The sequence below is a fragment of the Apodemus sylvaticus genome, chromosome 9, assembly GCF_947179515.1.
Source record: "Apodemus sylvaticus chromosome 9, mApoSyl1.1, whole genome shotgun sequence".
NCBI lineage: Eukaryota > Metazoa > Chordata > Mammalia > Rodentia > Muridae > Apodemus > Apodemus sylvaticus.
In genome coordinates, this window is record NC_067480.1 from 28,913,355 (window position 1) to 28,926,328 (window position 12,974).

Consider the following 12,974-nt stretch of genomic DNA (forward strand, 5'->3'; position numbering starts at 1 on the left):
CTTACTAACAAAGAGAAATAGTATGGAAATATCCCTCTCCCCCCCCCCTGCCCCCAAGGACCTGGCCCCTAAAATCCCCACTTCCTGGCCCCATAGCTTCTCCTGTATACCTAGTTATCTTCTTTGCAGATCAGCAGAAAGTAGGATTTTATGGGATGCATCTGACAACAGCTTTTCCTTTCTGTACCCCAGGTTACCATGGCCTCTACTGTGAGGAAGAATACAATGAGTGCCTGTCTGCCCCTTGCCTGAATGCTGCCACCTGCCGGGACCTCGTCAATGGCTATGAGTGTGTGTGCCTGGCAGAATACAAAGGTAGGCCATTTCATATGTCAAGCATTTTCATGCTCTCTTGGCTCTAAATGACCACACCACTCGGAGCTCTCAACTTAGCATGTAAGGCCCTAACTGGAGCATGGATTTGTTTATAATTGAAACCAAATACTGAGACTGGGATGGTTGATGGGTCCAGGGAGACCCATTTGTAAGTCTCAGGCTTCCTCCTGATTAGCTGAGAAACCCCTCTCCCATTTTTTTCTTATATGCATCTCTGTTGAATGCATATAAAGGTAAAAAGAGCTGGAAGGGTTGTTAAGGTGTGCTGGCAGAGACAGGTCAAAGGCCATGACTGGTAACAACAATGAAGATATCTGTTCTCCATGACTTGGTGGATAAAAGCAGCATGCCCTTGCTGGGACCTCATGCGTTGGCAAAGAAGTGAGTTCTTAGTAAACAAGTCAGTTGGGATGTGAACGTTCATCTGATTAGATGCCTGTTAACGCCACTCTGGAAAAAAACAGCTGACATTGACGGGAGAGTTGAAGTGTGTGGATCACGTTCTAAGCATGCACATGCGTTAACTGATTGAATCCTGCCAGCAACCGCCTCACAAGGCAGATGGGAATGTTATCATCATGGGCTGGCTGGTGTGGTTCAGTTCCTAAAGCCCTTCTCCCTGCCTTTAACTTGGCTTCTAGCCATGGTGTATAGATGGTGTGGCTTCATGTAAGCCCAGATCCTCCACAGCCACAGCTCACAGCAGCTCGAGAGCTGCTTGCTAGCTGTTGCACATTTTCCTACTCCAGAGCACCAGGGCTGGCTTGAGATTTTGCAAATACTTTTGTGTCCCTATTTATATCCATTCCCCTTAACCTTTCAACTCCATTCACTACTTACTTGATAGTCTCCATCTGTCTCTTCCTGCTTCTCTTTCACAGACCTGATCTTTGTGGTAAGCTTTAAGGACTGACATACTCAGTGAGATGCTCTGGATGTCTGCTGTTTCATTTGGAATGGGATGCCCAGTGACTACCAAAAAGCATCCACATCTTCAAAGCCACGGGGACAGATGTATTGGCTTATCCACATGGCCTTTCAGCTTGGGGGAGAGGGGGTCTATCTCAGAACGTGGAGAAAGAGGGAAATTCATGTGATTCTGAAAAGAAGAATAAAAGAACCGCTGATCCAGTGGTCTAATTAGCTCGTCTTATATCATGCCACAGGTCTGCTGAGCCCAGACAAAGCTTTCAAATGGATTTTGGTTTTCTCTCTATAAAGTACAAAAAAACGATGCCTACTGAGATTTCCATATCCCTCAGTTATAGGGTTAGTATGGGCTTCGCACAACTGAAACTACCAATAGTCTTTAGTTCGTAGAGCAGGTCTCATCTTTATAAATAGCAAAATCATTAAGCAGTTGTATTCTGAATATATGTCTTCCTATTTACTTTCTTATCTCTGACCTCTAGCTAATACTGTCCTTACTAAGCAAGAAAAATATAGTTGCATATAAAAGCCTACCCATGCCCCTGAAAATTCAAAGGCCGAGATGCTAACTTTTTCCATGCGCTTTCCATACATTCTCTGTTGTTGTAGTTTAACTGTCTGTATTGCTGTTCTAAAACCGCAACACATCTCCAGAAGCCCTGTATCAAACTATTACTCCAAACACACACGAGGCTACACCTCTATAGGGTGAAAGAAAATTATTATCTGTAAAACTCTTCAAATAGACCCATTCTCCCTCCCCTACCTCTCCTTCCTCTGCTGTGAGCCATGGCTCTCAAACTTTAGCCTTAATTATCTCCTGCCAGCAAATCTGCTGTAATTCCCTACACCTTACCTTTACAGGTTTTAATTCTAGGCTCACAGTGGGGCCCAGGACTTTACATTGCTGGTACATTCTCAGGTGTGCCTTTGAGAACTCTCCCTTGAAAGCTTATCTGAAATGACAATTGCTAGGATGTAATTCTGTCCCATGTTAGTGGCCACGTGCTAAGTTCAGTGCTTCCTTCTGTGTTTTGAGCCAGGACCTTTCATCAATTTGAGAAGTTCCCTCTAATTACTTTGTTCTCAGTGTGTCTGCAGTGTTGAGCGTTACCTTTACCATACACACAAATGCATCTCCTAGGATAAGAGAGTATTCTAAAAAGACAGCAGCTAAAGCCCATAGTCAATGTTTTTGATCCTTGGAGGGGAGAAGGTCATTTGAAGATGAGGTTCTTAAGGGATGTTATAGGAGCTGGGAGATTTGAGTTATAGTCAGAAGAGGAGGGAGGATTCCATGGAGAGTGGAGGACTTGAGGGACTGATGACTTGGGGGCAAAGATCCCAAGTTTATGGAGTTGAGTGGTGTGCTGTGAACATACTGCATGTGATCCCCGCAGGCAGAGTTATCTCTTCAGTTCATGGCAACTGGCTGCTCTTTAAGAGAGTTGCATAGTCCAGAGGCCCTAATCCTGTCTTGTGTGGCTGGAGAGAGAGGAATGGTTTTAATCCTGCTCATACCAGCAGGCCCTGAGAAATCTAGACCGAGAGGCCTCTCTACTCTAGGCTACAGAAGACAGGACTCAGCTGGCTGCCAATCCAGTGTCACCTTTCTGACTTGATGTCCTCCTCCAGCCCCTGCAGGGCAAGCAGCTTATACCAAAAACTCAAAGAAGAAAAATAGAGTCTCTAAAGACCCAAGAGGGCAAGTAAAATGTGACGTGTTTTAGTCAGACTTGAACTGGAATCTGGAAAGCCAAAGGGTGGAACTATTTACTGATAGACATAAAAGTACAGAGGGATAAAAATCATCTGAGAAGAGATAGGAGCTGTGGAGAAAAGACCCAAGGGCTGTGAGGACAGAGGCTCCAGAAGGAGAAAGAACAGGCCAGCACCATGTGACTATGGCAAGAACTCAGGAAGTAGAAAAAACTGGCTTGTAAGCAGGAGAGATTCAAGGTGCCTGATGAATTCAAGGTGTGAGTTGCTATTTCCTGAAAGAAGTTCTAACTCCTGGGCTGATCAGAGCATTCTGTAAGATTTTACATGGGATGCACAGCATTCATACAAAACAGTAAGAGGTCTGGGAAAGCCAGTCACATGACAGCCATGTTTAGAATGGTAAAAGACTGGTTGTCAGAGGACCACCTAAGTTTGAGGACAAAGGAAAGATAGTTTGCTGGTGAACCGCTTATTTCATAAGGGCAAGGACCTGCAGCCTATCTCCAGAATGCACACAAAAAACAACTGTCATCCTAGGCCCGGGGAAGCAGAGACAGGCGTGTCTGGGGCTCGCAGGCCTGCCAGTCTTCCCTATTCGATGAATCCCAGGCTAACGAGAGATGAGATGGATGCCATTTCTGAGGCTGATACCTGAGGTTGTCCCCACGTTTCCACATGCACATGTACACCCATGCATTAGCACACATCCCGGCGTGCCCACATACACACACACATGCATATCACTGTACATCCAAGCATTTGGAAACCCTGATATCATGTGCCCTCTTTGGGACTGTGTTTGTAAGAAGTGTCCTCAGGAGACATTTGGATAGTGGAAGGGGAAGAACAGGAGGGAGGTGGGAATGCTGATTTAAATGCAGGGAGTGACCCAGATGGATGAGAGTGAGGCGACTGTGATAATTTAATGGTGCAAAGAGTCGCTTAAAATAGGTGCAACTGCTACATTAGCTAGCTGCTGCCACACAGAGGCTTACAATGTACCAGTCACTTAGGACACAGCTTTAAATATATATTAGTTCTGTCAGTCCAGGCATGGCTTGAGCAGTGCTATGCCCAGGGTCCCTCAAGCCACTGTGTAGGGGACAGGCTGAGCTCTGAGCTAAGGCCAGAATCCCGGAAGGACCCTCAGGGCTGAACAGAGTTCACACCCTTTCTTCCAGCTGTAGAGTTTATAACAGCTTGCTTCTTCTTGTGGGTCCAGATCCTCAGTACCAGCAGAGGTCAGTATCCCTCAATGGCCTCTGCATCGGGGTAGACCCACTTAGGATGAGCTTTCCAAGAAAGCTGATTCGGAACTTTAGATGTGTCTTCAAAAGCTCTGAACTTTCCAATATGCTCTGGAATAGAAGTTCATGTTTAGGAGAGAGAATTACATGGGGGCAGATCATATGCACCCATGGGGAGGATTCCAGCTGCTGAAGTAAAGTTCTATATCATTTTAATTAAGTCTCTATGTGGTGGGAGAGTCACATACTTGTGTTAAAGACCAAGTGTTATTATCTTTCTTTTTCTTTTTCTTTTTTTTTTTTGTTTAGATTTTTTATTGGCTATTTTATTTACGTTTCAAATGTAAATAAAATAGAAACCCCCTATCCCATCCTCACTCCCCCTGCTTCTGTGAGGCTGTTCTTCCATCCACCCGCCCACCCACCCACTCCCACCTCCCAGCCCTGGCATGCACACTGGGGCGATGGAGCCTTCCCAGGACCACGGGCCTCTCCTCCCATTCCCTTTCTTGTTGCTGGAGCAAAATCAGAATTTCAGTCCAGGATTCACCTTCACAGCGTCACACAGTGGCCTCTCAGCACATCCTTGCAGGAATTCCAACCCTGTCATATATTGCATGGTGTTAGTGGCTCTCTGAGATTTTAGCCCCAGACTCCATGAACCCCTCAGTCTTGCATTGTCTATGCAGCTGATAACCGTAGAGTGCTCTCATCTCAGAATGAAGCCTGACCCTGTCGGACTACAGTTGCACACATCACACTTCATAGGCAGTGGGTTTTGAGTCAGGAACCTTCTCTTCAATGGTATTCGCAGTTTAGCTCATGTCTGTCAACCAAATTTGCATTTTCACAAGGCACAGCTTTCCAGGTGGGCTGAGAGGGGCAAGCAGTGGTCGTAGCCACAGACCAAATACCATCCCATCTTGAAATCTTCTCTACCAAACAAATTAATCCACTGAGTTAGTAATTAATTTCTCTTAATTCCCCAGGACATAGAAAGGAGACAGACAGATTGTTTAGCAGAATATAACATGAATTGTTTAGAGAACTTCCTGGCAGAATCTTTGTACCCTCCTAGAATCTCATGAGCCAGTCTCCATGATCTATACCTCTTTCCATAGTCTGGTCTTCTACAGGTTCGCTAGCCTCAAATTCCAAACCCTTCCAATGCCAGCCAGCCTCAAAGACCTCCAGAAATTAACTGATTTATCATATAATTTGTCATTATTTATTTATAATTTGTCATTATTTGTCATATAATTCAAATCAAAGAGGTCAGATTTATCATAGAAACCACTCCATTTTTTTTTTTTTTTTGGTACCAGTTTTCTATGTTTGTGACATAGATCTGGCAGTGACAGTGGATAGAAGCAATTTGAGGGAGAAAGAGTTTGCTCTGGCTCACAGATTGAGGCTGATGTTCATCCTGACAAAGGAAGTATGGTGGGAAGAATATGAGTTAGCTGGTTCCATTGCATATGGACTCAAGCAAAGAGACAATAAAACTCAAATAACATTTAAAAAACCAAATACCCGATTTGTCTATTTTCCATTTATTCTCTGCCCATACATTACCTCCTGACAATAATTTCCCCTCCTTTTACTCTTCTCATCCCCCATCCCACCCCCACCCACTGCCCCCAGATCCACTGTTCCTCTGCTTCCCTTCAGAAAAGCACATATTACATAACATATTACAATAAGACCAGGTACAGACCATCATATCAAGGCTGAACCAGGCAAGCCAGTAGGAGGAAAAGGGTCACAAATGCAGGAAACAGAGTCAGAGACACCCAGACTCCTGCTGTTAGCAGTCCCATAAGAACACCAAACTATGCAACCATAACATATATGCAGAGGACCTAACTCAGACCCATATAGGGTCCATGGTTGTCACTTCAGTCTCTATGGTCCCCTGAGCCCTACGTCGTAGTTAATTCTGTGGGCAGTATTCTCATGTCCTTGGCCCCTCTGTCTCCTGCAACCCTTCTTCCCCTTTATCTTCAGGGTTCTCCTGGCTCTGCCTACTGGCAAACAGTATTATTAAATGGATTGGCAAGATGGCTCAGCAGGAAAAGGTGCTTGCCACACAAGCCTTCAAGCTTGGACTCAATCTCTGAAACCCACATAAAGTAGAAGGAGACAAATCATTCCACAGAGTTGTCTTCTGACATCAACATGTATGCCATGGGTTTGGTTTTTCCATGTATGCATGTGTGTACATGCATGCGCGCGCACACACAGGCACACACTAATAGTAAATTAAAATTTAAAAGATATGCAGAGAGATGAGAGCTGGAGCTCTGCCCCCTATCTTCTCTCTAGGAAGTCCCGGACTCTCACCCAGGGAGAGGTACTGCTCACATTTAGGGTGGGTCTTGGCTCCTCAGTGCCCTGTCTAGAAACTTCTTCACAGACATGCCCCAAAACTTCTCAGTGATGCCAGAACAGTATGTCTCATATCCTGTATATCAGATATTTACTGATTTGCTATGATTTATAACATTAGCAAAATTATAGTAATGAAGGAGCAATGGAAATCATTTTTGGTCGGGGGTCACCACAACATTGAAGAACTGTTTTAAAGGGTCTCAGCGATAGGAAGACTGAGGACCACTGCTCTAGAACTTGTCAAGTTGACAATCAGCATGAGCCATTACAGGAAGCAGGTTTAATGTGGCTTTATTTATGGAGACACTTAGGATTAGGTCACAGTGAAGACTACTGGACACAGGGCTGAACTAACCCAGAGTGCAGCAAATGGCAAGACTTCTAGAAGCGCGAGTTAGGGCTGATGGGAAGGAGGAGAGGAAGGTAGATGAAGTTGACAAGAGACAGAGGGGCAAGTTCAGAGGGAAAGCAAGGGTCAGGACATCATCTCTACAGTCATCGTCCTTATTCTCCCTACAGAGTGGGCAATGCTGCCCTCTGCAGAAGCATTTCTGCCACTGGTATTCATGCATAAAAATCAGTATAGTGGTATAGCAAGCACTCAGAGAGGCAGACACCAATGTTAACTAGTAGTTGTTTGGAGTTAGAACTTTAATAGCTGATGGCTGGGCTTTAACTTCATACTCTATGTATTTTTCTAAGTGGCTTGTTTTATTTTGTTTTTTAGTTATTATACATTAATATAACTGTACAAAGATAATGGGAAGTTGGGCACATATAGCCCTAAGAATGTGTGAAAAGGGAAACAGGGTGAAACTTCTGAAGGTCTGAAAATCCATCACAATGCTACAAGTACTACTACATTCGTATGTTTCTGGTACAAGAATGGACAGACATTCCAAACTGCATCGTGACCCAGAAACCATTGTCTGCAACGATAATGCCTGGCTCTCTCTCTCTCTCTCTCTCTCTCTCTCTCTCTCTATATATATATATATATATATATATATATATATATGCCTGGCTTTTAAAAGAAGACTCCCCATGAAATTGAGGTGAATTTCATAGCCTCAGAGTGTCAAAAAGTCAAGGTATAGCTTCATGTTGGATTAATTTCTGTTTCTTTATAGCGGGGTAAATGTAATGATTATCCAATACTTGTTTGGGATTCTTAGTGACACAGGTCAGAAAGGAAGCATTTCAGCTTTTAATTATGAAAACAACATGCCAGTAATTAATAATGCTCACAGTGTTACAGCACACAAAAGCAATATGTAATTGTAGTCGTTTCCATTCTAATTGTACATACTTGTAATTTTGTATTGTGCTGGCACACAACACGATAATCATATTTGATTTATGCATTGCTAGGAAGTCTTTCTGGTTTTATTTTAAATGGCTATGTAATGTTCCCATGAAGGAATATTTACCAATTCTTTTGTTACACAGCTCATTTGGGGATTTACTGGCCACACAGCCCTGACATGGGTCTGTGATAAATGATTCTACCATCAATATTTTTGTCCATTGAACTTTTTTACCTTCCGGAATTTGGAGGGAGTGGATAATGTCTTAGAAATTCTTACTAGGTTAGAGGTTTGGTCTCATAGTATCTTTGTTGCTGAAGGAATGATATTTATTTTTTGCATAAATCCTTGTCTTTTGTTACGTGCTCCTTAAGGAGTGAACAGAGAGTTCAAGTGCTTCTCCTGCACTGTGATTTATGCAGATGTGAGCTGAGTCCAAGCCTCCCCAGCTCTGCCCATCACTTCTCTAGGGGAGCAGGCCTAGGCCAGCATGCTCAAGGAGCAATATTACTATCGTTGAGGTAGCAACTGAATTTCTCAAATGGTTCAGAAGACGGTAAGCTCAGTACTAGTGGCAAACTGGGAAAGTCTTGAAGGAGAAAGTAGAATCTGAATAGAATAGGATGAACCACAAAGCAAAATTGAAGTGAAAAGAACACGTCTAAGGTTGGGATGCAACTCAGGGATGCAGAGCTTGCCTGGTAAGCTCGGGTCCTAGGTTCAGTCCTTAGCATCGTAAACCAGAAAACAATAGCCACAAAACCGGAATACAAAACACTAGTCCTCCAGGAGTATTTTTAGTTAATTGTCTTTACCTAGTCTACCTTTCTGGGAGATAAAAAAATGAATTTCAGCTTTCAAATATGAGTTATAAGTAATTTGGGACAAATGGGCAAATATAATTGACTCATCGCTCCTTGTGGTCTAGGTCATTTTAAAACTAAATTTAGGAAAGAGCACTGTTAGACTAGAAAAATTTCCAGAAACATAATTGGCAATTCTTTAATATGAGAAGTATGAATTATTATTAGTTTTGCTGTTTATTTTTGTTTGAGACTAAACATGTTTCGTAATTGTGCATGCTCAGTCTCCTGCCAAGGGGTGATGCCTATGTCAGTCCTCAGACTAAGCTTCAAGTGTGGACCTGGTTTCCCCTAACAAAATAGGATGTTTTGGAAGCCCATTTGGAATTTGGAATGACTTCTCATTCCTCTGGCAATCCCACCTGCGTGTCAGCCAAAGTACACTGGCTGGCTGTCATCCTTTGTGTGAGGACAGGGTTATGGTATTGTAGCTGCAGTTTCTTGCACAAATTAAGATGCATGCCCTGCTCTGAAGGTGCTCAGAGATCTGAGGGGGGAATCAAGGAGGGGAAAGGATACATTGTGATTTGACACAAGGGATTCTGTGACAATGAACATCTCAGCAAGCTCTCCACACACAATGTCTAAGACTTGTTTGCTTCGGGAATGTCGAGGGTCAGCATTAGAGGGAAAGGGCATCTGTCTTGGGAATAGACGGAGGAGTTCAGCTAGGTCAGGCGAAGTCCAGCTGAAGAAGAGTTGAAGGCTGGCACTTTTGGTCAGGGAGTCCAGTTGCCTAAGACAGCATTGGGTGAGCACTCTGAGGAATGGTGGGGAAGGCAGGAAAGTGGGTCCCAGACCCCAAGAGGAAGGCTTGAGCAGGAGAAGCACCTGGGTATACCAGGAGTAACCATGGTCATCTACCCCATGCATTTAGCTTCCAGCACAGAGGTACTCTGTTCTAATGACCTACAGGGCAATGTGACGGTTTTATTTAATAGAAGGATTACCAGTCTTAGACTATAGAAATGCAAGTGGCTCAAGTATGCACTAGGGACTGTGAGCCCTTCCCAATACAAAGGAATCATGTTTCTGCTGAGATGAGCTTTTGTCTGGTCTTGCTGCCAAAAATCTCTCAATGAATGCTCGGGTAACTGAATACTTTTATCTATCAAAAAAAAAAATAAATAAATAAATAAAGAAAAATAACAGTGAACAAAGTTATTGCCAAAGGAAAAGAAATCCTGATACATGGAAGATTGCAATTATGTGCTGATGATTTTGAGAGTTTTTTTTATTAAATCCATCTCATTGCATACTTTTAGGTCTGTGGAGGAAGCGTTCACAAGCTCTTCTGGTTTGATATCCAGGAATGTATATATTGGATGTGGATGGTGGGTGGTGTCCACCAGGAATCCTAGTACTTGGGAGGCAGTGGCAGGTGGATCAGAAGTTCAAAGTTATCATAGGCCACATAGTGAGTGTGAGACCAACATGGGTTGTATGAGACGTTAGTGCAAAACCAGAAATGTATGGCCCATACTCAGGGCTTTGAGCTGACTTTACCCCAATATCTACCCAACCTATAAGCTGCTGGAGTATGTAAAAGGGCCAGTTGGTCCTGCAGATCCAGAGCTGTGGGATCTCCATGACACAGGGCAACAACAGGATATCCCAGAGGCATCTCTGTGAGGGTTCAGTATTGATAGTGTAGCAGAAGTCAGAGGTCTTGAACCAGACCAGTGACTCACTGCAATGAACATTTGCAAGGAAAGGTGTTTGGGCAAAAGGATGTATACTGTGTGACACACAGCAGGTTTTGTGGCAAGATGGTTTATATTGTTTATTTTCTTTTAGTGGAAGATTATAAGGGTCAAGGGCAGATATAGAAGGACTGGGAAACAAGTGGGATTGGGGTGCTTGTGAAATTCACAAAGAATCAATAGGAAATTATGAAAAAATAATTTGCTATTCAGAAAAAAGCAATAGGTAGATTAGATGATAGATAGACACATGATAGATAGAATATAGGTAGATACAGTTATTATGTACAAATTTTGGCCTAGAATTTGCTTTTCAACCTTATTTGGAGAATGCAGTTAGCTCTCTTGCCCTGGCTGGACTGGCTAGGGATGGTTGGGTACCCAGTGAGCATGGTCTCCTTGTAGCTATTTAGGTCTGCTGGACTCTCTTTGAACTTTATTTTACATTACAGTGGGAGCTGTTTGTTGTCTGGCTTCCATTGAGCAGCTCAATGGAAACTTGTGGTCTTTGAGATTTTTAAATATTTGGATTATAATTACATTGTTTTCCTCTTCCTTCTTTCTTCCTCCAAGCTCTCGCATACATGCATTCTCCTTGCTTTCTTTCAGATTAATGGATATATATGTGTATATATATATATATATATATATATATATATATATATATATATATATATATAATTTATTGTTCAACTCATAGAATGTTGCTTGTATGTACATGTTTTAAGAGTTGACCATTTTGTATCGGATATTCAATGGGTACATTCTTCCTTGGGGAATTCTCTCTCTCTCTCTCTCTCTCTCTCTCTCTCTCTCTCTCTCTCTCTCTCTCTCTCTCTCTCTCCCTCCCTCCCTCCCTCTTTCTGAGACAGGGTCTTAATCTTTTTATGGAGCCAAGAATGATTTTAAATTTCTGATTCTCTTGCCTCAAACTTTGGTGTACTTGGATTGTATGTGTGTGGAACATACACTCATGTGTGCCTGGTTTCTGTGGTTTGGGGGAATCAAACACTGGGTGAGCTACATCACAAGACTCTAGGAATGGAAACCTCAGGAAGAGAACCCTGTACATCGAAATGCAGAAGTAAATTTCCTATTACCAAGACAGGGAGGTTCCCTTTAAGGCCCTGGACACAGAGAGGGAGTTAGGTCTTGTTAGGAGTGACTGCTTCCTGCAGGTATGCATCAACGACATCTGGAAAACACTTGGGAAAAATCCCAGGCAAGATGCTTATCAATGCTTGAATCTGGCATTGATCATATTCAACACAGAACCAGAAATTAAAGGCTGCTGTTCTAAAATGGTCTACTTAAATGGGGGTGATCACGTGTGTAGGCAGGGTGATCACGTGTGTAGGCAGGGTGATCACGTGTGTAGGCAGGGTGGTCACGTGTGTAGGCAGGATGTCCATTTTATACTCTTCTGACCCCCGTCCTTGAGCCTCATTTCTTAAGGCAGTGACAAAGAAAGGAGAGAAAAGGCCAGCAATGTGTCAGAGCCCACAGGATGATTCACTGGGTGTGGCAGCCACTTGAGCAGTGGGAGCTGAGGAAGGAAGTGGAGGGCGCGTGAGGTCAGCATCGCAGCGCTCATGTTTGCCACATGCTCCTTTTCCTGAGACTGTCAGGATGGGCATCTCATGATGTTCTCACCTGGACCAGGGCATGAGTTTTCTTCTACTTCGGAGGATCTGGGATGACTCCCAGTCTCACCTCTTTTGTCATTCAGCAATGCTGAAATGTCTCTCTGGTTGTCAAGCACTTTGTTGCCTTTGGAGACTCAGCATTTGCCACTGATATTTTTTTCTTTCATTCTTTGAGAATTCTATACAAATACACAGTGAAATATTATCATATATACACTCCATCTCTTCTTCAGTTCCCCCATATCTGCCCAATACCTCTTCTATAACTGCATGTCCTCTCTCTGTCTCTCTGTCTCTGTCTCTCTCTGTCTCTCTCTCCACCCGCATCCCAGCAACTCATTAAAGTCAATACTGCTGCCTATATGTTCATGAGTGCTGGGGCCAGCCATTGAGAACCTTTAACTTTCAGGTTTTTGGCTTTCTAGAAATGCCATAGGCTTTGGGATATGTAGAGAACACGGAGGTAAGATTTCTTAGTAGAGTCCATGGGCAGAGGTTAAATTTATTATTTTCTAAAAAGGCACATTTTTATGATATTCTAAAGCAAGGAGTGGGCACACACATTCATGTACATACAAGAACAGACATACACACATGGGCACATAAGCATACATTCATTCACACATATACATGCATACACACATGCACATATAAGCACACACACACATCATCACACATATGTGCATAATGCACATATACACACAGACATGCACAGACATACATCACACACAGAGGTGCATACACATGCACTCACACATGCACACATGCACATTATGAACCTATCCCCCAGTGCAGTCACATGCTGGTGAAACACCTCCCTTTTGAAGGC

General features: G+C 43.2%; 1 protein-coding gene across 1 annotated transcript in view; it reads left to right on the forward strand.

Annotated features, from left to right (window-relative positions):
- Positions 1–12,974, forward strand: part of Dner (delta/notch like EGF repeat containing) — a 295,828-nt gene that overhangs the window by 255,642 nt on the left and 27,212 nt on the right. Inside the window, exon 9 of the mRNA XM_052192619.1 lies at positions 193–315. Within this exon, the coding sequence (XP_052048579.1) occupies positions 193–315 (123 nt within the window). The remainder of the gene's footprint in view (positions 1–192; positions 316–12,974) is intronic.